We start from the raw sequence: 27,888 nt of genomic DNA on the forward strand, positions 1-27,888 counted from the left end.
CATGAGATCAAAGCAGTAGATTTTATCTCTTGCCTCTTGCCATGATAACACAGATCATTGCTCCATCTAGTTCAGTATCCCATAGCCTGGGGGACCACATCATATTATTGGTCTATTTTGTCTGGTATCCCACTTCCTGTTGTAGCAGATCAGAAGTATCCTGCATATTGGAGTCATCTAATCTTATATCCCAACTCCTGTTAACCTAATCTAATCTGGAATGCCATGTCCAACAGAGGCCAGTGCCAGATGCCTCAAAAAGAAGACACAAAACCCTATAATATACCTCACTGCAAGGAAATTTCTTCCCAACCACCAGCTGATGATAAGATTTCACTCTGAAGCATGAGGAGTGATAGCCTTAGCCATTTTTATTGTAGGTTGCATCACTGAAGATAGTACAGCTTTCTGATCCATGTAGGTGTTAAATCTTGTTACTTTTACTCTGCATTTTACCTCAATAATATCATGCAGTGAGAAGTTACATAGATTAATTGGCCAAGCACAGTGGGGCCTTACATTCAACTCAACAGTATTTCTGTTTGTCTGTGCAAAACCTTGAACTCACTTCAGTGCCATTTCTGTCTGTCTGTAACTTGATGGCATATGAGGTTCTAATGACAATAGCCAGGGCATGAAAAATACCTTTGGTACCTTCCAGTGACTTTCACTCAAGCCAGACCACATTCTTGATTTGCAACCAAGGAGAAGTGAAGCACATATCTTGGGAAAAATGAGGAGGTCTCCCCATATCACCACACTGCACCCTCATTTCCCCCTTTGTGGATATAAATGTGTTGTTTCCTAACACCTCCCTCCCCATCACCATAAATAAATTACATAAAAGAGGAAAGAAAAATATAATGAGTTTTACAAAGCTCTGTACCCTTTCCCAGGCAGAAGTGGAAGGAAATGAATTTGCATCTCTTTTTACTGATGTTGTTTTCTGTTCTGAAATAAGCAGTAGAAATCAAATGAGGCAGACAACCTGACTAGTTCAGTTGGTAGAGCATGAGACTCTTAATTTCAGGGTTGTGGGTTCAAGCCCCACACTGGGCACTTGAGCCTGATGCCTTAAATGTAATTTTGGGGGGAGGGATAGCTCAGTGGTTTGAACATTAGCCTCCTAAACCCAGGGTTGTGAGCTCAATCCTTGAGGGAGCCATTTAGGAATCTGAGGCAAAAATTGGGGATTGGACCTACTTTGAGCAGGCGTTGGACTAGATGACCTCCTGAGGTCACTTCCAACCCTGGTATTCTATGATATAAACATTTTATTTCCTTATATGTGAGGGGGCCAGTAGTAAAGAACCAGAGGGTTTGCAGGGCAGGATTGAGGGGCATTGGCAGAGTTGGGTGGAGGGAGTCCAGAACTGCTGTTAGAGAGCTGGAGTAGGGCTGAGGGAGCCTAGACTGCAGGAGGTCCCACAGCGGGACACTGCCACGGCACTGGTGAGAGCAAACTCAGTTGCCCGACTCCTCTCACCCCCCCATCTCATTGCCCCATCACACCACTTTCCCATAGCTGGGTGCTCACTGGGCACTGCTGTGAGGGAGCTCATGTTGCCAGACTCCTTAGGCCTTAGTTAGATGCTGACTGAACACTGTTGAGGAGAGCTCATGGGGAAGCTCCAATTGCTACAGTTACCCTTAGATCACCTGAGCCCCTGCTCCCAATCTGGACACTGATAGGACAGTGCCTTGGAGTGGAAACGTGTGCTGTCTGGGGGGGAATGTGTCCTTGAAGGTCACTGCTGTGGGGAAGTTCACGCCACCTGAGTCCTTCCCCTTTTATTGTTCCCAAGAACCCACTAGGACAGAGCTTGACTTCTCCTCTAACCATCTCTTTCCCTTTTTCTCCCTCTTCCCCCTCCACTCAGTTCACCATCTGGTCCCCCGACTTCCAGTCCCTCCTCCAGGCACCAATGAGGAAATCCCCGATGATTTTGACTGGGACTTGATCACCTAGCGTGTTACAGACTTGAGAGCCCGTCCCTTATGAGGGACCTGGGAGGGAAGGGGAGTATGGGGTGAAAGGTCGCAGGTCCAGCTGCCCTGGCCTCTCTGCCTTGCCTGTATATAGATATATATTCTCTCTCTGCGCCAGAGAAGCCACTGCAAGATGCTGCCGAAGATAATCCTTTCTTGCGTCCTGTTTTACCTTCTTTTTTTCTTTTCTTCATTGTTATCATTATTGTCAGTAATCGAGCACGGCTCGCCCCCATTGGCCTCGGACACATCAGCTTCCCCACATTGCGTGGTGCCCTGCATGGGGCGGAGGGTGGAGAGATGGCTCCCTGGCACCATGACAAGACCTCGAAAGGCCAAAAACTCAAGAGCATCTCTCTCTGCCTCCCTCATTTTGTGTTTAACAATCCCTTTTTGCCGGTGAATCTGTTGTATTGGCTACCGGAGTGAGAGAGCCTAGTGGACCTGGGAGCCTGTAATTATGTTGTTTGGTAAATGTTGTAAAGGTCAGGGGCTCAAAGGGACACTGGAGGGGTGATTTTAGCTCCGTGATCATTCTCACACCAGCAAGGGACGGCAAGAGAAGGAGGGAAGGCCCTGAATATAAAGAAAGCAGAATCTCTATGGGGGTGAGATACAGCTGGGATTTGGGCCGAGCTGGGAGAGGAAGGCGCTGAGTGCAGAAAAAGGAGAATTTCTAGCACAGATGCATTTGGGATTCAGAGACCACTGCCATTTGTAAGGAGATCAGCGGGAACCCTGACCTGTTTTCTATGCTGACTTTTGCAGTCTCTGGGAATGTGAAGCCCACCTGTCAAGCAGGGGAAGCTCAGCAGGTGTATTTTGCACCAGCAGTGGGGGGATTGCAAACAGCACATCATAGAATTCCCCAAAGGCTTTTAATGTCATCTTCCTCCCTCCCCCCCACCATCACCTTCCGTAAAAATACACAGTGAGGCTTTTATTTGCATATCCAAAGAAGACGCATGCAAATTAGGAATCACTCCCTCTACCCCTCAGTTCTTGTTCTGTTAGTTATTCCCCCCCTTTAATTTCTTTGGAGACTGTCCTTGCCTGTGGTGTAAGGATGCAATCAAATGGAGTCTTGTCTGCATAGTTATAAATACACAGTTGGTGGTTCCCATTTTGGGAGCGAACCAAGGAATAGAAAGAAGAAGCCGCTGCTCAGAGTTGAGGAAGATTTGGGGACTTGTGGGTTAGAGATTGGAGTGTGTCCCTCTCCCCCCCACCCCGCCCCCCCGGGTTGAAGATGTGTGAGGCTTCACAGTTGTTATGTTTCAGAAGCACAGATGACAGGACAGGAGGTGTGGGGCAGATATTTAAACTGCACAGCCAAAGGGAGGAATGGGGAGGATGGGTCAGACCCCTCATAAGTCAGCTGGAGACAGATCGGGTGAAGAGTTAGCACATCCCAAAATCCAGACTCTGTGTAAGCACTTGCAAAGCAGGAAGGGGAAGCCGTGTTGAAGCGGGAATGAGTTTATAGCGGCCCTCCCCACAGCTGTGTCCCCTGGCTGGGAGCTGCAAGCTGGTGACATAGCTTGTCAGGAGTGAAGGGATGCAGTCAATGGAGATCAGCCTGCAAGCGAGAGGAGTCTCTTGCACACCCTTGCACTTTGGTGTGGCCCATGATGCTTTGTGTCAAGGAGAGGGGAGTGTGGCCTCGTGAGTTCATTTTTGTCCATGCTTTCTTAATAAAAACAAAAAGTGAATGTTTATGGATTAACCCTTATGGTGCTGTTTATGGTTTAACTATTATTTTCCAGTGGTGGCTGGTTGGGTAAAACACAAGATTTATCAACTCGATTGTTAGGGTTTGGCTCCTACCTGCATAGCCTGGAGAGAGAGGAGGAGCTATTGTAGCTGCCTGCACCAAAGTCAGATATGAAATCAAAACTCTCTATAGGGCAGACAGCCCTAACAGCTAGTGAAAGAGCTGCACTGTTGAATCTTTACACTTTATATAGATCAGTCAGTCTCAGCCTGTTCATTCTGTCCATTGCATGATGCATAGCAGAAAGGCAGAATGGAACTACCCCAAATGTAATGGGAAATGTTTGTATTTTTAATTATCTGCCTGTCACTGCACTGCATATCTTTGCATTTATTAACATTGAATTTCATCTGCCATTTTATTGCCCAGTCACCCAGTTTCATGAGATCCCTTTGTAAGCCTTTGTAGTCAGCTTTGGAATTAACCATCTTCAGTGATTTTTGTATCACCTGCAAACCTTGCCATCTCACTGTTTACTCCTTTTTCCAGATCATTTATGTATATGTTGAACAGCACTGATCCCACCAGAGATGCTGGGGGGACCCCACGATTTACCTGTATCCACTGTGAAAATTAATAATTTATTCCCTACACTGTTTCCTGTCTTTTAACCAGTTACTGCTCCATGAGAGGACCTTCCCTTATATCCCATGACTACTTACTTTGCTTAAGAGACTTTGGTGTGGGACTTTATCAAAGGCTTTCTGAAAGTCCAAGTAAACCGTAGCTACTGGATCACTCATGTCCATGTGCTTGTTGACGCCTTCAAGAATTCTAGTAGATTGGTGAGGCATGATTTCTCTTTCCAAACACCATGTTGGCTCTTCCCCAACATATGTTCATCTGTATTTTTGATAATTCTGTTCTTTACTATAGTTTCAACCAGTTTGCCTGGTACTGAAGTTAGGCTTACTGGCCTGTAATGTCCAGGATCACCTCTTAAACCCTTTTTAAAAATTGGCATCACATTCGCTTTCCTCCAGTCATTTGGTACAGAGGCTGATTTAAGCAATAGGTTACATACCACAGTTAGTAGTTAAACTGTGGTGCCCAAAACTGAATACAGTACTCCTCCTGAGATCTTAGTAGGTGGAGTAGAATGGGACAGTTACCTCCTGTGTCTTAAATACAACACTCATGTTAATACATGCTAGAATATTAGCCTTCACATTGTTGGCTCGTATTCAATTTGTGATCCACTATAACCCCAGATCCTTTTCTACAGTACTACCATGTAGCCAGTTATTCCCATTTTTGTAGGCGTACATTTGATTTTTCTTTCTTAAATGAAGTACTTTGCATTTGACTTATTGAATTTCATTTTGTTGAATTCAGACCAATTCTACAATTTGTTACGGTCATTTTGGATTCTAATCCTGTCCTCTAACATCTTTGCATCAGCTCTCTGCTTGATGTTGTTACCCGGGGTTCTTTCAACCCAAAACTCTTGGTAACTTTTACACTAAGCGAGGTGGTGTCAGGAAATAAATCAGGGGAGACACGGCCGTCTGACTGATAGATGGCTGGCACAAACAGGACAACACAAGTGTGCTTTCACTTAAACCTACACTTTACACTTTACTAGCCTCTAGCACACACGTCTGCAACAGGTTTGTAAAACACCCTCAACCCTCAATAATTATCGAAGCTGAGTGTGGCTCTCAAGTGGCTCTCAATTGCAAGATGTATCCAGAGAGAGAGTCCAGAAGAGTCCAACTTCCTCAAAATATCTCAAACTTTTCCCCCTTATTTATATATTAGTAATAGAATGACATGTCCCTTAAAGAAAACTTGTTAAGTAAGCAGTTACAATGGTCAAGCAAGAGGTTCCTTCTGATTATTGATTAACCAGGTGTGGGTTTTTTCCAGAGCTTGCAGCCTTGAGGCCCCAATAGACATTCCTGGGGCACATCCTGCTCTTCTAAAATGCATCTATCGGCAACTTCAACACAATTCTTATCAGGAAGGACGCAGGGTCAAGCTCCCCTTTTTGTAACACCCCAAACCCCCTCCCCTCCTTCCTTGGTTAAGCTAAGCCTGCTGACTTGGCTGCTTTTAGCAATAAGCCATAGTGGTTTCAGGCACTTTACTGGTTTGCTGACATCTCCCCGTACAATGCCATCTTCAGAATTCATAAGCACACTCTCCACTCTATTATCCAAGTCATTAATGAAAATATTGAATAGCACTGGTCCCAGGACTGACCCCAGTGGGTATCCACTACATATCCCCTCCCCCCATTTTGACAGCAAACCGTTGATAACTCCTTGAGTGAGTACAGTCTTTCAACCACTTGTGCAGCCATCTTATTGTAACTTAATCTAGACCATATTTCCCTGGTTTGCTTATGAGAATATCATGTGGGACTGTGTAAAAGCCTTACTAAAATCAAGATATATCACGTCTACTGCTATCCCTCCCTTGCCCTCCATTCGCTAGGCTAGTAACAATGTCAATGAAGGAAATTAGGTTAGTTTGGCATGATTTGTTCTTGACAAATCCATGTTGGCTGTTACTTACCATCATATTATCCATTATGTGCTCACAAATTTATTGTTTAATAATCTCTTCCAGTGTCTTTCCAGATATTGAAGTTAGGTTAACTGGTGTATAATCTCCTGAGTCCTTTTTGTTCCCCTTTTTAAATATAAGAACTATGTTTGCCCTTCTCCAGCTCTCTGGGACCTCACCTGCTCTCCATGAGTTCTCAAAGATAATTGCTAGCAGTTCAAAGATTGCTTCAACTAGTTCCTTAAATATCCTAACTTGAATTTTGTGAGGCCCTTCTGACTTGAATACAGCTAACTTACCTAAATAATCTTTATTGTGTTCTTTCCCTATTCTAACTTATGTTCCTTGCCCCTTGTTGTTAATATAAATTGTCTTAAATATTGGCTTACAATTAACCTCATTAGTGAAGACTGAAGTAAAATAGGCAGTGAACACCTCTGCCTTTTTGATGTCTCAGTTATTAGCTCTCCTTCTCCACTAAGTAATGGACTTACACTTTCCTTCACCTTTCCCTTGCTTCTAATACATTTGTAGTACCTGTTCTTATTGCCTTTTATGTTCCTTGCTGGGTGTAATTAATTTTGTGCCTTAGCTTTTTTGATTTGGTTCCTACATGCTTGTGCTATTCTTTTGCATTCATCCATAGCAATTTATCCATGTTTCCACTTTTTTGGTTCTCAGGTCATTAAAGAGCTCCTGATGAAGCTCTATTGGCCTCTTACTATTCTTCCTATATTTCCTTCCATCAGGATAATTTGCAGTTGTACCTTTAATATTGTCTCTCTAAGAAATTGCCAACTCTGCTGCATTCCTTTTTCCCTTAGATTTTCTTCCCAGAGGACCCTACCTACCAGTTCTCTGAGTTAGTTAAAGGCTGCTTTTTGGAAGTCCATTGCTTCACTCCTTCCTTTCCTTCGAATCAGGAAATCTCGAATATCATGATCACTTTCACCCAGTTGCCTTCTACCTTCAGACTGCAATAATTTCCTCCCTGTTCGTCAGAATGAAGGCTAAAATAGCTGCCCCATTTGTTACTTGTTCCGCCTTCGGAAAGAAAAAATATGTCCCAGTACATTCCAAGACTTACGGGAATTTTGTGGTTTGCTGGGTCACTTTCCCAACAAATATCTGGATAGTTAAAATCCCCCATTGCTACCAAGTCTCATGTTTTGGATATTTCTGTTAGTGGTTCTAAAAATGCCTCATCCATCACACTTCCTGCTTTGTGGTGTATAGTAGACCCCTACCATGATGTCACCACTGTTTGGTGCAGCATTTATCTTCACTCAAAGACTTGGGAGTCAGGTAGTGTCCCTGTGTATAGACAGTGCTCCCTTGCTTTAAAACTTTTCCATATGCATCTTTTACTTTGCACATCTGAGCATTGGAGAAGTTTATATCTGATCAGAACTGTGACTTTGGTCTATCTCTAAGATTTTGCACTGAAGGAAACAACAGGCTCTTTATGTGCATGACTATTTCTAGCACTGTGTGTATTTGTATGGCCACTTCCTTCCATATCTCTCAGTCCTTTCTCGTGTCTAATAGAAGCATACAGTTGAAAGTCAGGCACACCACTTTCACAGCCATCTCCCTTCTGAAATTTTACAGAAGGGGTGACTCAGCTCCAGCCTGCTCAGGGTTACCTACTAGAAGGCAACCTCTGCTCTGATTGCTTAGGTATCCAGCAGCTTTAGATGCAGTAGGGACATCTCCATGATTAGTGGGACCTACCTTAATTGCCTCATCACTGTATCTCAGGCTGTAATATCATGGGGACCTTCTAAAGCCATAAAGGAGGGTCCTATTACTAATGAACCCATGTCACCAGCATGAGGTTTGCTTTTCTGAAAATTGCCCCTTATGCCCCAGTTACTGATTTTGTGCAGTGATGTATTAGCTGAGATGTAGAAACTCTCCTTGAGCTGGCATGGAAAATAAGAGAAGTGGCCCTTTGGAGACAGGAATGGTAAGAAGAATAGTAGGAGGACAGGAGGAAAGCCATGACTAACTGAAAGACCCTAAGAATATTGGCATGAAAGGCAGTTTCCATTGCTGATGAGCAGGTAGGGGATGTCTGCTACAATGCACTGTTGTGAGGAAAACTAGCATTCCCAGAGTGCACTCCTGCTGCGCACTGCTGTGAAAAAGTTCAGGGTCCCAGCTGAAGAAGAGTTAAGGGTGGGGAAAGGTATGATGACAAATTCCAAGGGGAAATGTCAAAGTATCTTCTCCCTGTAATTTACTAGGCACAGATGATGTGATACATGCTTAATAAATGTGATACATAGATATTCTGCAACCACATTCTTATTTAGTAATGTCAAGGAGTAACTACATAATTCCACCATACATCTTCTCACAAGTGCACTTCTCTCTCTCAGATAGGGGGCGCTCTGCCTTCCTTGTGTGTCCCATCGGAAGATTCAGTTCAGAATAGGCCAATCTCCCCTCTCTTTAGGAGGCTATTAAAGGGGAGGTTGGCCTGTTCTGAACTGCCCCAGTCCCCATGGGCATCCCGTACAGATTATTGTCTAAATCATTGTTCTGGCTCTGCTGTCCTCAAGCAAAAAGTCACAGCCATGGAAGGTGCAAATGTCTTCCTCCTGCCCTGGCAGTGCTGTCTGGAATCCCCATTTTAGAGGGTGTTGCTGCTGATATCCCTGTCTGCTGAAGCCTTTTTCCTGTCCCGTGAGTAGGAAGTGGAACATGTAACTTCCTCACTGAACGCGACCTCCAAGATGCCCTGCACTGATTGGCGTGCCTTCCGCCTGAAGTCCCGCCCCACAAATACGTAGAGCAAAGGGTTGATGCAGCTGTTGGCATAGGCTAGTGCTGTAGAGAGGTGGTCCCACAGTGCCACTGTCTCCCTAAATCTGGTGCCTGGCATAGCTAGGAGAGACAGTGCCTCAACTGCATGAAATGGAGCCCAACAGACAAAGAATGCAACTACCACAACCAGGATCACTCGCAGGGTCTTACCACGGGGTTTGGTAAATCGGGCTCCATGCATCTTGACAGCAATAAGGATGTAGCAAGCTGCAATTATGCTAAAGGGAAGGAGGAAGCCAAAAACCATCCTGGTAATACTGATCGTCAGTAGGGCGGTTGGCCGACTGCTGTTGGAGAAGTAATCATTCAAGTTCCAAAGTAAGTTAGTATCATTGTAAAGGCTGCCAGGAATATCAGCACTGGAGAAACCAACAGGATAGTCATCTAGGGATATGCCAGAGCTCAACCCTGAATATTCCTGTAATCCATATAATCTCCATAATCCCTATCATTTCCAAATTGATAATGACACAGAGTTTTGCCGAATTCATCTGAGAAGGTCTCACGGTAGAGGAAGGCAGGACAGCACATAACAAAGGCCAGGAGCCAGATACAACCGCACATCACTGATGCAAGTCTCACAGTACGGTGGTTCTGACACCAAACTGGCTTCATTACCATCAAGCACCGGTCAATGCTGATGGCAGTGAGGAGAAAGACACTGGCAAACATGTTGAGGATGATGGCTGATGGGATAACCTTGCAGAGGAAGTGGCCATATGGCCAGTACTCATGGAGGATCAGGTGAATGATGGAGAATGGCAGAGACATGCAGCAGAGGAAGTCAGCCATGGCAAGGTGCAGGAACCACACAGTGTTCACGGTCCGCTTCATTTTCAGGCCAGCCACCCAGATCACCAAGCCATTGCCCAGGAGACCCAGGATAAAGGTGACAATGAAGATAATTAAGGAACCAATGATTTCTGGTGCGTACTGTAGTGTGGCACCATCATCTGGCTTGTATGTGCTGTTACTCCTCAGGAGCAGAGACATAGTCTTTAGATACTGGCGGCAAAAAAAGAGAAGATCATTTGTTATACCATTAACACACCCCATTGCCAGCTGTATGTGCCCAAACCCAAAATTATGCTTTCTGTACGTATCAAAACATCCTTGTGTAGGTTGTCAGGAGTAGGGCCATAAATATGACAGCACAAGTCCCCCCTACTACCTGAGCAGGAAGACCTGGCTGTACTAGTGCCAAGGATGTAGCAAAATCATACATCTCTATGTGGTCTAGCCATGAGAAGTGGTCATAGTGCCACAGTGTAAATGTTGGTGTACTCAGATTCTCCTATGTCCAAAATAGCCTTTAATGCCAGCACTATCCTTAGTAGAGATTATCCTTTATTTACACTCCCAGTCACCCTAATTCCAGCTGTCCCTCCTCATCTCCTTTTAACTCTCTATAAAATATAAACAATTCTCTCCTTTACTGCAAAAACTCAGTCTTAGTTCCTCTTTCCTTTAAAATAGAAGTGGTTCCCTCTCTCTTGGGTGGTGAGGTTTATGCCTTGGAAGCAATTTTTGTATTCCCATGAGACTCTGATTTGCAACTGTTTCCATGATGTTACAACTAGAACAGTGGAGTCAGCGATTCCATACAGAAGGGTACATTTGAAGCAAAAGTCTTGTGTAAACCTTCCTTCTCCCCTGCTTTCCTAGCCAATGCAGCTTAATCCTGAGCATCCCCCAACCCCCACTATTCCAAGGAAGGAGAGAGACAGGATGAAGAGTAAGAAAAGGATGGATAGAAAAAGAGAGGTAAATAAAGAGGGATATTGAGAGAAGGAGAGAAATTGGAATATGGAGTAATAACAGTACTTAGTACTTCCTGTCTATAGATCTCAAAGACTTCTACATAAGTCAAAAAGTGTCATTAGATAGTACTTAGTCCTGCCATGAGTGCAGGGGACTGGACTAGATGACCTCTCGAGGTCCCTTCCAGTCCTGTGATTCTATGATTCTCTCTAGATGAAGAAAGAGGCACAGAGAGATTAAAGTACAGTTTTACTCTGCAAAGCACAATGTAAATACAAAAAGAAAAGGAGTACTTGTGGCACCTTAGAGATTAACAAATTTATTTGAGCATAAGCTTTCGTGAGCTACAGCTCACTTCATCGGATGCATTCAGGGAAAATACAGTGGGGAGATTTATATACACAGAGAACATGAAACAATGGGTGTTACCATACACACTGTAATGAGAGCGATCACTTAAGGTGCGCTATTACCATCAGGAGAGCGGGGGTGGGGGAAAATCTTTTGTAGTGATAATCAAGGTGGGCCATTTCCAGCAGTTGACAAGAATGTCTGAGGAACAGTGGGGGGTGGGGTGGGGAATAAACAAGGGGAAATAGTTTTACTTTGTGTAATGTCCCATCCACTTCCAGTCTTTATTCAAACCTAAGTTAATTGTATCCAGTTTGCAAATTAATTCCAATTCAGCAGTCTTTCGTTGGAGTCTATTTTTTTGTTGTTGTTGAAGAATTGCAACTTTTAGGTCTACTTGTGGCACCTTAGAGACTAACAAATTTATTAGAGCATAAGCTTTCGTGAGCTACAGCTCACTTCATCGGATGCATTTGGTGGAAAAAACAGAGGAGAGATTTATATACACACACACAGAGAACATGAAACAATGGGTTTATCATACACACTGTAAGGAGAGTGATCACTTAAGATAAGCCATCACCCACAGCAGGGGGGGGAAAGGAGGAAAACCTTCCATGGTGACAAGCAGGTAGGCTAATTCTAGCAGTTAACAAGAATATCAGAGGAACAGTGGGGGGTGGGGTGGGGGGGAGAAATACCATGGGGAAATAGTTTTACTTTGTGTAATGACTCATCCATTCCCAGTCTCTATTCAAGCCTAAGTTAATTGTATCCAGTTTGCAAATTAATTCCAATTCAGCAGTCTCTCGTTGGAGTCTGTTTTTGAAGCTTTTTTGTTGAAGTATAGCCACTCTTAGGTCTGTGATCGAGTGACCAGAGAGATTGAAGTGTTCTCCAACTGGTTTTTGAATGTTATAATTCTTGACGTCTGATTTGTGTCCATTCATTCTTCAAGGATCTACAACCTATCCTGAAGGACGAGCCATCGCTCTCTCAGATCTTGGGAGATAGACCAGTCCTTGCTTACAGACAGCCCCCCAATCTGAAGCAAATACTCACCAGCAACCACACACCACACAACAGAACCACTAACCCAGGAACCTATCCTTGCAACAAAGCCCGTTGCCAACTCTGTCCACATATCTATTCAGGGGATACCATCATAGGGCCTAATCACATCAGCCACACTATCAGAGGCTCGTTCACCTGCGCATCTACCAATGTGATATATGCCATCATGTGCCAGCAATGCCCCTCTGCCATGTACATTGGCCAAACTGGACAGTCTCTACGTAAAAGAATGAATGGACACAAATCAGACGTCAAGAATTATAACATTCAAAAACCAGTTGGAGAACACTTCAATCTCTCTGGTTTCATTGTTTCATGTTCTCTGTGTGTGTGTATATAAATCTCTCCTCTGTTTTTTCCACCAAATGCATCCGATGAAGTGAGCTGTAGCTCACGAAAGCTTATGCTCTAATAAATTTGTTAGTTTCTAAGGTGCCACAAGTACTCCTTTTCTTTTTGCGAATACAGACTAACACGGCTGCTACTCTGAAACTTTTAGGTCTGTAATTGAGTGACCAAAGAGATTGAAGTGTTCTCCAACTGGTTTTTGAATGTTATAATTCTTGATGTCTGATTTGTGTCCATTTATTCTTTTACGTAGACACTGTCCAGTTTGACCAATGTACATGGCAGAGGGGCATTGCTGGCAAATGATGGCATATATCACATTGATAGATGTGCAGGTGAACGAGCCTCTGATAGCGTGTCTGATGTGATTAGGCCCTATCATAGGCTATCAGAGGCTCATTCATCCCTAAAAGAGAGAGACACAGGGAGAGAGAGATGCTTTAAGAAGGCATGGAGGAAGTAACAAATGACTACAAAGATAGGGAGAAAGAGAGACACTTTAAGAGCGACAGATGGAGGGAAAGAGTAACACAGAGAAATTGCAGAACAGAAAGACAGAATGCTATCTGTCTTCTGTACATACCCCAGTACAGCAGATTCCTCAATGGACTGGGGAGCAAGAACCACCCTGATCATAGGTCTTGTCTTAAGCACTGGCTCTGGAATCATCAGAAAAAAACTTATATAGTCAGTTTAGGAACTGACTTTTTTTTAAGACCTTTATTTTAAGATTTTTTGCACCCAAGCAGAAGGACAAGAATGAGTCACTTCTGTAATCAGATAACATGAGCTTCAAAACATCTGGCCTAATGCTGCTGAGATAAAGCAATAGTGGCACGTGGACAAATATGGTGCTTACAACAAGTTTTCATAAGGAAATTGGACTCACTGCATGAGATCAAAGCAGTAGATTTTGTCTCTTGCCTCTTGCCATGATAACACAGATCATTGCTCCATCTAGTTCAGTATCCCATAGCCTGCTTGACCACATCACATTATTGGTCTATTTTGTCTGGTGAAGCAGATCAGAACATTGATCCATCTGGCTGTGTATAGTGTCTCCTGCATATTGGATCCATCTAATCTTATATCCCAACTTCCATTAACCTGGACCATCTAATTTGGAATACCATGTGTCACAGAAGCCAGTGCCTCAAAAAGAAGACACAAAACCCTATAATGCACCTCACTGCAAGGAAATTTCTTCCCAACCACCAGCTGATGATAAGATTTCACTCTGAAGCATGAGGAGTGATAGCCTTAGCCATTTTTACTGTAAGTAGCATCACTGAAGATAGTACAGCTTTCTGATTCATGTAGGTGTCAAATCTTGTTACTATTAATCTGCTTTTTACCTCAATAAAATCATGCAGTGAGAAGTTACAGACTACTCAGCCAAGCACAGTGGGACCTTACATTCAACTCAACAGTATTTCTGTTTGTCTGTGCAAAACCTTACACTCACTTCAGTGCCATTTCTGTTTGTCTGTCTGTCTGTAACTTGATGGCATATGAGGTTCTAATGAGAATGGCCAGCACATGAAAAATACCTTTACTACCTTCCACTGACTTTTACTCAAGCCAGACCACATCCTTGATTTTCAGCCAAGGGGAAGTGAAGTGCATGTCTTAGTGCATACCTTGGGAGGTCTCCCCACATCACCACACTGCACTGCACCCTCATTTTCCCCTTTGTGGATATAAACATGTTGTTTCCTAACAGCTCCCTCCACATCACCATATATAAATTACATATAAGAGGAAAGAAAAATATAATGAGCTTTACAAAGCTCTGTACCCTTTCCCAGGCAGAAGTGGAAGGAAATGAATTTGCATCTCTTTTTAGTGATGTTATTTTCTGTTCTGAAACAAGCAGTAGAAATGGATATGAACATTTTATTTCCTTTTATATGAGGGGCCAGTCGTGAAGAAGCAGAAGGTCTGCAGGGCATGATTGTGGGGCATTGGCAGAGCTTTATGGAGAGCTCAAGACTGGAATAGCAGGGGAGCTGCAGAGCAGAATTGAGGGGCACTGGCATAGCCCTGACTGAGGGCAGAGGTGAGGAAGAGCAGGATTGTAGTATGAGATGCAGCTGTTACTCACATTGTAGGGAAGTGTTGGAGTGTTTTTTGTAGCAGAGATTTGTGGGGCAGGAATGGTTTGGTTTTGTTGTTCATTTTGGGGTGCATCATCTTCATCATAGGCAAGGAGGGGAAGTCGGCCATTTCCTCTCAAGTACTTTATGATTGGTCAGTGTTGCCAAACCTTGCAATTTTTATCATGAGTCTTGTGGTACTGGGTGTTTTTTTTAAAGACTCAGCTCCTAGATTAATGTGATTACAGTAGAATTCCAGCTTTAATTTAAAACAACCGTTTCTAGCCCTTGCGGTTACAGAGAGACGCTTGGAAACACGAAGCCAGCGCACGCTAAGAGCGCAGACCCCAGCAGACAAAGAATCACTAACGGATCATTTTTAAAAAGAAAGTCTCCCGATTTCTGGGGCCTGACTCGATTTTGGAAGGCTGGGGTCAGCAGTGGCGGTGCTGCGCTCGTCCTGTCGGTATCGCCGTGGTTTAGCGGCGCTCATTTGAGCCCTACCTGGGCACTGGGGCAAGGAGCGGCTGATGCCCTATGGGAGCCCGTAGCCCGTGCCACGTTAGGGCACGGGCAGCTCAGCTTCCCGCCTCAACCACCGCAGCCCTGAAACATGCCCCCAGGCTGCCCTGCACCCCTAATCTCTATCAACACACCCCACCTCAACATCTGCCCCCTCAAAATCTCCCAGGGCTCTTTAGCCCCGGGACCAGCGCAAGCCAGCGCCATCACCCCGAGGATGCCCCTCGGCGGAACCAGAGGGCCAGGGCCTGTTCTGCCAGGAACCAAGATGGCCTTCTGTGGTTGCTTCACGCGGCCCGCTTCCAACATGCAGGCGGAAGACGAAAGACCAAGAAGGTGCCAGGATTAAGGATGGCGACCGCCATAGCTTCATCAGCTCGCTTCCACCATGGCCTCCCGGGGCAGCGACAAAGCTGCCCGGATCCAAAATGGCGTCGGCCACCGCTTGACCAGACAGACTTCCAATATGGCTGCCCTCCGCCAGTGTCCAGCTGCCAGGATCCAAAATGGCTCTCGCCACAACTTCAACGGCCCTGATTCCACGGAGCAAGCCTTTGCCCTTAACAAAAATGGCGGTCGGAAGCGCCCGCGGTTACTAGACCCCCCCCCCCGCCCCTTCGCTCCCCCCGCCGGGGTCTCAGATCCGAGATGGCGGCGGCCGAGGCGGAGTACGAGTCCATCCTGTGTGTGAAGCCCGATGTCAGCGTCTACCGCATCCCGCCGCGGGCCTCCAACCGGGGATACAGGTAGCGGGGCCGCGTCCTGCCCTGCCCCGGGTGAGCGGGGCCGGCGTGTCCCGTCCTGCCCCCGCGGGCAGCTTCACCCGCCTGCCCTGGCCCCGCTGGCTGCCCCCCAGCCGGCTGCCCCCGGGCCCTGGCGTGGCGCTGCCGGGACCCCGGCCGCGGCCCCCGCTCGGCAGCCCCCGCTCCGCCCGCCGGCGCCCAGCGGGACTGTCACGCGGTGGTGGCGTCCGGGGGGCTCCGCTCTCCGAAAGCCGGGGGTCCCCGCAGGGTCGGAGGGGGGCACTCGGTCTGGGGTCGCTCAGCCCCCCACACCTGGGCTGCTCAGGCCCCTCTGCTCGCAGCGCCGGGGCAATTGAGCTCCCCCCCCCCAGCGGGCTCTCCCCGGGGCAGGGCTGGGGCGCACAGGGAGGAGGGTCGCCTTTGAGAGGCGCTTGTGCTGCCCCTGTGTTTGCTGCGCTTGTTCTCCGGATAGAGGGAGCCTCCTTGTCCCCAGCGGCTGGCAGTCTCCAGCAGTGCTAAAATTCACGGGCAAACTAGTAGGGAGGGGGAATTCGCCAAGCTATTTCTCCCCTTCCCTCAGACTGTTCAAATGGGGAATACAAACAAAGCCAACTACCTCTTTGCCGTTTGTAGATGCTTATTTTCCCCCATCTGACTGGTTAGTTTCACTGTCCTAATGCTTGTGTCATAGGCGGCCTTGTGTTCGATTTTCTGACACAGCAAGGGAAGGAAAAAATGACTATAAAAATGGCACCTTACTCAACAGTTCTGCTCCCTGTCTGTGCTCTGAGTCATACTATGCCTGCTCTCTTCAGTGTCAAACATGTTTTACCTCCCATTATCCCTGCAGATCCAGGACAGCTATGGAGGAGTGAGCTGGATTCTCTTCTGGTCCTTGAACAGTCACCTATTTGACTGGAGTCAGCATGACTTGTTCTGCATGAATAAGCAAAGGGTTGGAGGGTAGATGCTTCTATGTGCTAATACCTGCCCTACCACTGACCCTCTCTGGCCTTGAGCAAGTCAACTGAGGTCTGACTTTGAGGTGTTGAGCATCTGCAAGTTCATTGGCTTCAGCTGAAGTAGTGACAGGTTTCAGAGTAACAGCCCTGTTACTCTGTATTCACAAAAAGAAAAGGAGTACTTGTGGCACCTTAGAGACTAACAAATTTATTAGAGCATAAGCTTTCGTGAGCTACAGCTCACTTCATCGGATGCATTTGGGAAAAAAATGCATCTCCTCTGTTTTTTCCACCAAATGCATCCGATGAAGTGAGCTGTAGCTCACGAAAGCTTATGCTCTAATAAATTTGTTAGTCTCTAAGGTGCCACAAGTCCTCCTTTTCTTTTAGCTGAAGTAGTGGTTGCTCAGCTCTTTTGAAAATCAGAACCAAAATCTGTCTCATGCTCTTCATTTTATGGGTGGAAGAACATCCTTTCCCTTTGCAGAGGTTTGGGGATTAACTAGTTGATCTTATACAGATTGTTTTGATTATAAAAATAAAATTTATTCCAATTCCAGGGCTAACTTCTGTCCTCAGTTACACCTGTGCTTACACCTCTCAGACTCCAAGAGTGAATGGGCTTAACTAAAAGTTGAGCTTAGCCTACACAAAATCTTTTCATAGTGATCTGTGAGCCAGAAGGAATTCATCTTGACCCTCAAATCCTGGGATGAGTTTACAGGGCCCACAGTTAGCAAATCTTTCTCTTTGCCTATAGATGAACCATATGTCATCTGGAATTGCAGGACATGATTATCAAACTCCACAATGCCATCCTTACAAAGTCACTGGTGTGACTGCCTTACATCTTGAAGTGCAAGTGTCGATAGCCTTAGTAATTTTAATCTTAAGTGTCACTGCAGATACTATTCCTGGTCATATAAATATATAATCTGATCTCTGAAATCCCTTAATTGGGTTGCTTAAGTAACATCCTGCAACAGAGAGTTCCATGGTTAATGATATGGTATGTGAAAGTGTGACTTCCTTTTTAATCCATTTTAAACACACACTGTTTAATTTCAGAGCATCTCATTGTTTTCCAGAATGGGGTAAATAGCAATAATAATGTGGTTTCCTTCTCTAGGCCATTAATCATTTTTACAGGCCTTCCCTGTTTCAACTCAGCAGCCTTGTACTCTGAACACCTCCTTGGACTGAACCCTTTCCCTTTCCCCCTGTCTGTACCTCTGATAACTTTGGATGCCTTTCTCTGGGTTATTTCTACTTCTGCCTGCACAGGGAAGTAAATAAGATGGGCCATCATAGTCTCCTGTGTGGAGATAGTAACAGCTGAGAGAAGTTTGAGAGTCTGAGACTTGTACTTAATTTCAGACGAGATGTGAAATAAGGGAGCAGTGAGTGCTACAAGTCAGAACTGAGATGCATCAGCTAAGCTGTGTGGGAAGTGGAGGACAGGAAGAGGCTGCAGGGCAGGCCTGAGATACTGTCAGAGAACATACCTTGCTGTTCATTTCCCCTCCTAGGGCATCTGATTGGAAACTGGACCAGCCGGACTGGACAGGGCGTCTCCGTGTCACGTCAAAAGGCAAAATTGCATACATAAAGCTGGAGGATAAAGTTTCAGGTAAGGCAGGGTGAAGGTGTGAGGTTGCTTTATGGCTGCCACCTCTGACTCACCCTAGGGGAGACACCCTAGTTAATAGCTCAGCATAGCAGTTTCCTTTCGGGTTCCTTTCCTTAACTCCCTGCCCTTTATCCCCCAGGGGAGCTCTTTGCTCAGGCTCCCATAGACCAGTTCCCTGGCCTTGCAGTGGAGACTGTGACAGATTCCAGCCGGTATTTTGTCCTCCGAATTCAGGATGGGAATGGTGAGTAGAAAGGGAAGATGCTATGTAGTGCAACAGGGAGTGTGCCATGGAAAGGCGAATACAAATGAGGTGGGTTCTGGCCATAGCTTGTTGACTGATTTACACAGATGCTAGCTGCTCACTTGAGTGCTGGTGTGTGTTTGGAATGGTGAGGTGGCTGGGCAGTATGTCCATGGATGGGACTGCTGGGGGGGGATTGCAGTAGGCTGAGCAGGGCTGGTGGATTGGCGAGTGAGGATAGGTGACATCTGGGCGAGGAGAGGGTTGATACATTGGGCTGATAAGGAATCTGCATGGCTTCCCCTTCCCGGCTGACACCTGTTTCCAACCAGGGCGAAGCGCTTTCATTGGCATCGGCTTCTCAGATCGGGGTGACGCCTTTGACTTCAATGTCTCCCTGCAGGATCACTTCAAGTGAGTCCCATCTCCCCTAGGGCATTGTTCCTCTGCCGGTATGCAGCATGTGGTGGGTGCTCACCCATGGCACCATGGGGGCAGGATTCCTTTGGGCCCTGGTGCAGCCCAGCTGTGCAGTTTCAGCAGTGGCACTTGAGGACACTCTCACCCAAGGTATGGTCTAAAAGTTAACCTGGGTCACAGAGTTGCTGTTGTCTCTGACGTGGCAGTCTCCCAATTGGTGCCACTGTAGGGCAGGATGGGGTGGTTGGGATGTACTGTCCTTCTGGGGACATGGAAGCTTGAACTCTCTGCTGCCCGTCTCTAGTGCTGACACTGCAAGGCAGTATTAGGGATAAATCCAGACAATGTGCTTCCCAGGGGAAAACTTCCCATGGTCCCTTTTGAGGGCCTAATTTGTCAAGGACTCTCAACTGCTTCTCCCTTTCTTCCTTCCTTGAATCCAGGTGGGTGAAGCAGGAGACTGAAATCTCCAAGGAGTCCCAGGAAACTGACACACGCCCCAAGCTGGACCTAGGGTTCAAGGAAGGACAGACCATCAAACTAAACATTGGGGTAAGGATCTCCCCAGCCTAGCCAACTCTGAGCCAGGTGCCATCTCCAGGCTCACAGCTGTATTCCAATAGAGAATCCTCTTCAAATCCATTTGTCTCTTACAGAACATGCCAACAAAGAAAGGAGGGGGATCCAAAGCCCGTGCAGCTGGACTGGGGGGGCTGAACCTGCTCCCACCCCCTCCAGGTGGCAAAATCACTGCCCCTCCAATCCCTCCCCCGTCTTCAACAGCCATTTCCAACCATGTAACGCCACCACCAGTGCTGAAATCCAGTAACATGGGCAATGCAGGTAAGTGCTGAGCATGGATGGGGTGGGGTCACCAGTATATGGCAATTTATTCTAGTTAAAACAGGAATTATTTGGGGAAGTTCTATGGCCTGTGTTAGATAGGAGGGCGGGCTAGATGATCTGTGTTTGAAATCTGTGAATCTCTCAAGCCCTGTCAGTTGCCCGTTTGTCATTCATTTGAGTTCAGCCCTGATCAGTACTAATCTAAATTAGTTCCCATCTGTTAAATGGCTTGTGTGACATGAATTGGTGGGTCTTAGTCCTCTGTCTTTTTGGAGCTAGTGTTCATGGCACAAATGATGAGGCTGCTAGTTGTAATGGTGGAAATGGGTCATGAGGGTGGCGCATCGCTGAGGTGGTTGCAGCAAAACACAGCTGGAAACATGATGCAGACCCAGCAAAAATAGCCAAGAAGAGCTAATAATATAGTCCTAGAACCTTCACATCACTTCTGAAGGCAGGGTTCTCTCTACAGGTGATCAATGTATTTCAATAGCAATGACCTTGCAGGGAGGAAATATCCTGTAGGATGATAATATTTTTAAACACTCCAGGGCTGTGAGTCCGTTCTTTCGACAACTTTGTGTGTGTATGTATTTCTTCCTGCCCTCAGATATTCTGTTAGATTTGGACTCTCCTGCATCCATCCCTCAGGCACCAGCACTTGTTGCTGTTCCAGCCACCACAGATCTCTGGGGAGACTTCAGCACTGCATCCAGGTAACTAGCAGGTTAGGGGACAGAAGACAGAGTATGTGAGAAGGAAGGGAGCACTGCAGGGCAGGACTGAGGGACATTGGCAGAGCTGTGTGGGGAGCCCAGACTGTAACAGCAGGGGGGTTTCAGGGCAGGTCTATAGGGCATTGGCAGGGCTATGAGGGGATGCGGGCTGCAGGGCAGGTCTGAGGGGCATTGGCTGGACTCTTTAGGGAGCCCAGGACTGGAATAGCAGGGGGGCTGCAGGGCAGGACTGAGGGGCATTGGCAGCTGTATAGGTGGGGCAGCAATCCCAAGACTGGAACTGTCCCCTCTGACAGTTTTTTGTTTTTTTTGTCCTTTCAGCGCTGTTCCCAATCAGGCTCCTCAGCAGTCCAACTGGGTCCAGTTCTGAATGGCAAAGGCAGTGGAGTGGGAACAGAGGGATGACCAAGAGGCTCTAGGGGCATCAAATGGGATGGGAGGGATCCAAACCTCTCAAGACTTCAATCAAAAATCCTGGACAATCTTTCCTTCTAAAGTTTCCACTTCAATTGAGACTGATTTTTGATCTCACAGTGAAACTGCCAAGAGCTGAGGGAACATCTCAAAATTCTACCATGTGATAGTCAGGGAGAGAAAGGGAGTTGTATTTCCTCTATCCACCTGGCTATTGAGAGGTGCATCCTGTTTCTTGTTTCTGAGCTGTCCATATAGGGAAATCAAGAATCCGTAATGTGCGGCCCATGAGGAGGGTCTGAAGTTGTCTGATGCTTTTATGTTCTTAACCTCTCCCTCTGGTGAGGGCCAGCTCCCTCCCACTGTTAAAAACCTTTCACAGGTATTCTACAGTAAAGACCCAAATCACTACAGCTTGGCTTGCAGGGCTGAGGGCTGTTAGGGTTTCATGCAGCCATGTTTGGGGCACTAGTTTGTATTGATGGGTTAGCTACGGCCCTAACATAGGAACAGGTAGGAGATTGGAGCAGTCTGCCTTCTCTCTCCTATGGAACAGGATGTTGTGCATTAAGGATTAATCATGGCATGTCTGTCCAGGCTGAGCCATAACCATCCTCTTGTGTTCTCTCCTTAGTCTGATATGCAGATCTTCCCTGTGATGGGTGTTCCCTGTGGCTTTGGGGGAGGAGACACAGGTCCATGTATAGACCAACCTGCCTCCGAGCCACAGACCTGGCACTTCATGATCATGACGTTCCCTTACTTGGTTTGTTCTTTTAGAAGCTGATCTTGGTGCTGCTTCCCTCCCTGCCTTCCCAAAGCACTCTGCTGTCTCCCTCCTCCCCTGCTGAGATCTCAATATACCATTGAGCTGTTTTAACTGGAAGTGTGTAAAAATGCCTGTTTTTATAATTGAACAGCCATGCTAGTAGTGTGGCTGGTTAGCAACTGGATTATCCCACCTCCATCAGCACTTCATCTTCCTGCCATCTCCCTAGCCTCAGCTGGCATATGTCCTGGTGAGACACTTGCATCTGGCAATGCTGTGCCGAAATCATTTGCATTACAACAGTTTCCCTGTGCCCATAGATAGCTCAAACTGAACTGAGGGAGGGTGGGGAAGGGACAGATCCCAAAGGGCACCCCCCCACACACCCAGTCTGTTTGGGGAGGGATTGATTGCAGGTGGGAAGCTGGCTGGACCCTGACCCCCACGGTAACTTTCCACTTGTGGGATTTATTTGCCATGATGATTTAATGTGCTCTGAACCCCCCTGTCCCTCAAGCCCTTCTTAAGGGCATACAAAGTCTCTGAGGCAGAGGGGGTCTTGTACCTCATCCCTTGTTCTGTTGGGGAAGCTCTTAAAGCCCCTTGCTTTTCATTCTCCCCCACCCTGCTCCCAAGTAGCCATGCAAGTCTGCTTGCTAATCTGGGTGATTTTACAGGGAAGCCTGGCCTCCTACCCACTTCCACCATATGGGCTTCAGTGGAGTCCCTAGCAGAGCAGCCAGTCTCCCCAACCCTCCTGTAGCTGGGATCTGCTTTCTAGCCCACTAGGTGTGGGCTTTGCAGGCAGGTGTCTTCTTGTTTGACACTCAACTAGGGGCAACACGTCTATCCATTAAAAGGATAAAGGAAGCATTAAAACTTTGCTCACTTAGTTTCTGCCCTCCAACCCTAAAATCGCAGGGCTAGAATTCTAAAAGGGGAGCAACTAATTGGACACTTTTGTATTTCCAATTAGTCTCCAACCCTTTTTCTCTCTTCTCTGCTGTTGTATTTGTAGACTACCTCTCTGCTAGTACTGAGGGCGTTGCTACCACTCTGCTACCCCTCGCTAGTACTGAGGGCATTGAGAGGCCAGTTTGCACTTGGAGCATCTCTCTAGGAAACAAAAACTATTTTGAAGAGATTTGTGGGAGTGCCATGTCTCTGTAAAGCTGCTGCAGTTCCACTTGTGGAAGTGGGGACCAGACTGCTGGCTTGGATGGATGGATGTATTTTAAATAGCCACCTATTCCTGACCCCCAGCTGTATTTTCCCCTCTTGATACTTGCTCCTGAATCTCACTGTTGGTTTAGCTCCCTGTCTCCCAGGCTTCCCTTTCTCCTATGAATTTGTTACATGGATGGGTGTAAACCATCAACCCCTTCCTCTCCTGGTGTCCTCTACACCAGGCCATGTGCCCTAGTGGTTGGCTCAAATCTTCCATATCAGTGACAGGTCCAATCATTTCAATTATATATCAGTTTCCAAAACTAAGGAAGTTCACAGCATCAATTAGCAACTAACCATGAGCCTCTCCCTCGGTGTAATGTCTCTTAGCTAGTATTCTGGAGATAATATATTATGTATTTGCAAAGCTGAAGAAGCAAAAATTAAAGAAATATGTATATAAAGCATAAAATGTACTGGTGCAATAATTAAAAATAAGAAAAAATTGGGAAAATGAATTCTGTCTTAAATGAAGTGAATTTTGTGCTGGGGCAGCAGCCTTGTTGACTGAAGGCCTCAGTTTGTACCTAAGAACTGCCATACTGGGTCACACTAACGGTTCATCAAGTCCAGCATCCTGTCTCTGACAATGGCCAGCATCAGGACTTTATGGGGAGTGTGTAGAACAGGGCAGTTGGGTGATCCACCTCATACCCTGCCCCTGCACCCCCCCCACTTCCACACATACAGGGCTGTCAGAAGTTTGGGGTCATCGAAGCATGGGGTTGTGTGTCTCACCATTTTGGCTAATAACCATTGACGGACCTATTTTCCATGAACTCAAACTTTTTTGAATCTGGTTATACCTTGGTCATCACAGTGTCCCCTGGCTATGAGTTTCACAGGTTAATTGTGCATTGTGTGTAAGAGTATTTGTTCTTGTTTGTATTAAACCAGTGGCAGAAGTATATAGTAGTTGAAGTGCTTTGGAATGAAGGATACTATGGGGAATATTTCTCGCTGAAACTCACTACCATTGTGCTCCTGCAGCAATACCACAACGTGAAGCGATAAACCCCAGCACGGAGCAGCCAAACTTCATGGTGCTCCCTGAGAGAAGCACAAAAGGACAGCAGCCTTGGTAGATGCAAGAGTTCTTCTGCACTCCTAGAATATATTCAGGGTAATGGGCTGGCAAGGCTAGTAACATGTCAAAAATCTTGACGTACAAATGAAAATGAACAGCTTTGTTAATGCTCGGGTAACGGTTAGAGGGAGCTAGAAATTTTGCCTTCTAGTACACCAGTAACTTCAACCCAGATTAGTGTAGATAGGAGCAGCTGGGAACAGTTTTCTGTGATGGCTGATGTGAATGGAATTTGATAGCTTTCAGTTACCAGGGGGAGACGTGTCCCATACCACAACAGCAATCATCATTCCTGATGCTCGTTTTCCCAGTGTTAGTCATGGCAGAGAGGCAAAGTATTGGCCCTGGAGGCTAATCACCCCCACAGATGTGGGGGAGTGACTTTCTCTTAGTGTGAAGCATGGTATCAGAAGTGGTTGGTAATGTTGTCATACCTGTTCTGTGGATGTGAGTAAATTGAGGATTATGTACAGCAGCTCCTTTCACCAGAGTCAAATTTGCATGGAAGTAATTCAGGGAGGTACTAGAAATGGGGAGAAAGAAAAGGGTTGGACAGAGCAGTATGGGAATGTGTAAGGAGGAGGGAAGGGAGATCTTACTGCTTTGGTAGCTTTGATCTTGGTTTTGCAGGTACGGCAGCATGGATATGTCTAGTAGGAACTTGTAAGGGAACCAGTTTGAATTGCATCGTCTTGATAACAACCCATAAATCTGCCCCCCCCACACACACACACTATGAGCAGGACAGGGGGACAGCTCCTCTTCTCAGTTTGCAGTGAAGAGAGTTTCGTTCTGGCATTAGGTTATTGGTGTAGTGACCCTATGTCTACTGTCTGTGACCAGCACCTCCCATTCCCCGTCTCCCACACCTTGCATTGCAAATGCTCTCTTCTAACACAGCCTAAGCAAGGGGCTGGCTGTTAAGACCACCTCCTACCCATGATGTTCTACACAACAGCTCTCTCTAGATGAAGGATTAAGGCTAGGCCTTTGAGTACGAGTCTGTGATTTGATCTCCTGATCATCTCCCAAGTAATATTTTTTTGGTACTGCAGAATGAACCAGCAGGCTTACTTGGTCTGCTGGAAATAGCTGCTTCTGGGTCCACAGCAGTGAGAAGTTGGGTGGGAGGTGAGCCGTTGCGTAGGCTGAGTGAAAAGGGAATGCTACCAACATGAGCATGGGGTCTGAAAGATGGAGGGTGAGAATTTGAGACACCTGGGCAAAACTAGGACCTATAATTTGTAAGCTGTTCAACTCCACTGGTGGTAACTGTAGTATAACTGGGCATTTTTCCCATTATGTCAACTAACCCTGCTTTGGGTAGGCTGGGCAAAAACACCCAAGCCCGGGTTCCACCACAGCTTCCGTGGTTGATGCCATCAATAGTGCGGCATCAGCTGTGAATTTTTTAGTACAGGACAAGGTCTTGGGCCTGCACTGAAGAGAATTTCTGAAGGACACAAAAAGGAAGGCAGTTTATAGTTCTCAGTATTCAGACTGAGCTCCATCCCAGCCTGGAGCCAATCTCCCCAGTTCAAAGTTTTTGTCTTCCAGAGGATTTTCCAGGTGTTGAGATGGGATGGCGGGGGGAGGAGAAAGAGGCCAAGTGATGATGTTATAGTTCCTCTTTTATATTTTCTTCCAGCGACTAGAAAGATCCTTACCCTGACGGGGTGGGGGGGTGTCAGCCAGTCCCCATTGCATACATGCCCTCTGTAAGGAGAGGGGATTCTTCTTGATGGGCCATCAATGCCTTTCTGGCCAGTGATAGCTGCTCTTTTGTCTCTACAGAAAGGCCAGCTGGGGGCATTTCCCAACCTCACAACATATTTCAGTAACACACATAACAATATGTCATCACTTCCCATACAATGATAGCACATCCAATCCAAGAGAATATTAATGTTCAACAGATCAAGACTTTTAAAATGATACCTCACAAGGCATACTTTGTTCAAAACATATGATATCACAGTGGTGACTATAGAGGTACCACACCTCCCCACTATCTCCCAAGAAGCTGATGACTCCAATAAGGGTAATTGCCAGAATGCTCAACTGACCAGGAGCCTAAATGATAGAAGTGATTTAGGGCCAGTTTTTCAAAGGTATTTAGGTGCCTAAAGGTGCAAATAGCTATTGTGACAAAGTTCCTCCTCTGCCTTGGTGGGTCCTGCGTTTATTGGCAGATTTGCTCGCCTCAGAGGTCCACGGCAGCCCTCAGTTTGGCCACTTTCGTGGGTCAAATCTGCTGTTCGCTCAGTTAGCCTCATCACTGGCCAGCATGGGGAAAAGGAAGAACAACAATCCCCGCAGTCTCTGCTGATCCACCTAGTGGATCAGGGAACAGGCCAGAGACCTTCCCCTCTGGTGGAACCCACAGTCCAGTTCAACTCCTCCAGTATCAAGTAGGGAGTTGGGGGAATGGAGGGATGGGGGGGAACCCGGGCTCGCCCTCTACTCTGGGTTCCAGCCCAGGGCCATGTGGATTGCAGCTTTCTACAGTAGCTTCTGTAACAGCTGCGTGACAGCTACAACTCCATGGGCTACTTCCCCATGGCCTCCTCCCAACACCTTCTTTATTCTCACCACAGGACCTTCCTCCTGATGTCTGATAATGCTTGTGTTTCTCAGTCCTCCACCTTCTCGCTCTCAGCTTCTCGCACACACACCACAAACTGAAGTGAGCTCCTTTTTAAAACCCAGGTGCCCTGATTAATCTGCCTTAATTGATTCTGGCAGCTTCTTGAATGGCTGCAGGTGTTCTAATCAGCCTGTCTGCCTTAATTGTTTCCAGAAAGTTCCTGATTGTTCTGGAACCTTCCCTGTTACCTTACCCAGGGAAAAGGGACCTACTTAATCTGGGGCTAATATAGATGCCTCCTATTGCTCTCCTGTAGCCATCTGGCCTGACCCTGTCACGGTACTTAGCAGATACAAAAAAAGGTGCCTAGGCACCTAACCTGTGTAATTCCCACTGATTTGTCAGTGATACTTGGGCTCCTTAGTACCTGTTTATACTCAAGTTGCACTGCTTTAGCTATAGTGGTGTAGTTAAAGAGCTACAAACACCCCCAGTTGGAGCAATAGAAAGATGTTTATATCCATGGGGCTAATTCCCATGTTGGAAAGGGCATAAATGATACTACTGTGCTACCACTAGGGGGGGTTGCATCACTTTAACTAGATTGGTATAAAGAAAAGGAGGACTTGTGGCACCTTAGAGACTAACAAATTTATTTGAGCATAAGCTTTCGTGAGCTACAGCTCACTTCAGATTGGAATAGTTAATGCAGTATAACTCTTGGCTGCAGACAAGCCCTTAGGTACTTAAGTAGCTCACGAAAGCTTATGCTCAAATAAATTTGTTAGTCTCTAAGGTGCCACAAGTACTCCTTTTCTTTTTAAGTATCCTTGAAAGCTGATGCAGTTAAGGCTAAACTAAACTATTGAGGTTACAAAATTGCACCCTGAACTGAAATAGTTATACTGGTGTAAAATGTGGGTGCTTACCAGGCCTCAGTCATGTCTGGAAATGGAACTTGGGT

The 27,888-nt window shown here is 46.3% G+C and overlaps 2 protein-coding genes and 1 non-coding gene across 5 annotated transcripts; 2 read left to right on the forward strand and 1 right to left on the reverse strand.

The window, feature by feature from the left end:
- Nucleotides 1-986: 986 nt before the first annotated feature.
- On the forward strand, nt 987-1,059 carry TRNAK-CUU. The gene has a single exon. It is a non-coding gene; the product is annotated as a tRNA-Lys (tRNA).
- A 6,608-nt stretch (nt 1,060-7,667) lies between these two features.
- Nucleotides 7,668-13,373, reverse strand: LOC119859851 (C3a anaphylatoxin chemotactic receptor-like). Its single transcript, XM_043514346.1, is given in 3 exon segments — nt 7,668-9,520; nt 9,523-10,111; nt 13,224-13,373. Coding segments are annotated over 2 exon segments (1,185 nt in total). The 5' UTR covers nt 10,100-10,111; nt 13,224-13,373; the 3' UTR covers nt 7,668-8,912.
- A 2,283-nt stretch (nt 13,374-15,656) lies between these two features.
- Nucleotides 15,657-23,708, forward strand: NECAP1 (NECAP endocytosis associated 1). Of its 3 annotated transcripts, XM_043514361.1 has the most exons (9): nt 15,879-16,004; nt 16,852-16,964; nt 18,493-18,593; nt 18,733-18,837; nt 19,170-19,251; nt 19,701-19,809; nt 19,914-20,100; nt 20,714-20,819; nt 21,162-23,708. In XM_043514361.1, the coding sequence occupies exons 2-9, from the start codon at nt 16,942-16,944 to the stop codon at nt 21,208-21,210; spliced, it is 762 nt and encodes a 253-aa protein (XP_043370296.1). In that variant the 5' UTR covers nt 15,879-16,004; nt 16,852-16,941; the 3' UTR covers nt 21,211-23,708. The 3 variants fall into 3 exon arrangements, with proteins under 3 accessions (XP_038268583.1, XP_043370296.1, XP_038268575.1); XM_038412655.1 differs by lacking the exon at nt 16,852-16,964 and having other exon boundaries at nt 15,657-16,004; XM_038412647.2 differs by lacking the exon at nt 15,879-16,004 and having other exon boundaries at nt 16,542-16,964.
- The last annotated feature ends 4,180 nt before the right edge of the window (nt 23,709-27,888 follow it).

The sequence above is a fragment of the Dermochelys coriacea genome, chromosome 1 (assembly GCF_009764565.3).
Source record: "Dermochelys coriacea isolate rDerCor1 chromosome 1, rDerCor1.pri.v4, whole genome shotgun sequence".
In the NCBI taxonomy this organism is placed as follows: domain Eukaryota; kingdom Metazoa; phylum Chordata; order Testudines; family Dermochelyidae; genus Dermochelys; species Dermochelys coriacea.

Excerpts from the sequence above, each read along its gene's own strand:
- NECAP1 (XM_038412647.2), top strand. The coding sequence starts at position 16,825 with ATGTTTTACCTCCCATTATCCCTGCAGATCCAGGACAGCTATGGAGGA. Across the intron at positions 18,594-18,732 it reads GCTGGAGGATAAAGTTTCAG|GGGAGCTCTTTGCTCAGGCT; the intron begins GTAAGGCAGGGT and ends TTTATCCCCCAG. Across the intron at positions 19,252-19,700 it reads TCCCTGCAGGATCACTTCAA|GTGGGTGAAGCAGGAGACTG; the intron begins GTGAGTCCCATC and ends CCTTGAATCCAG.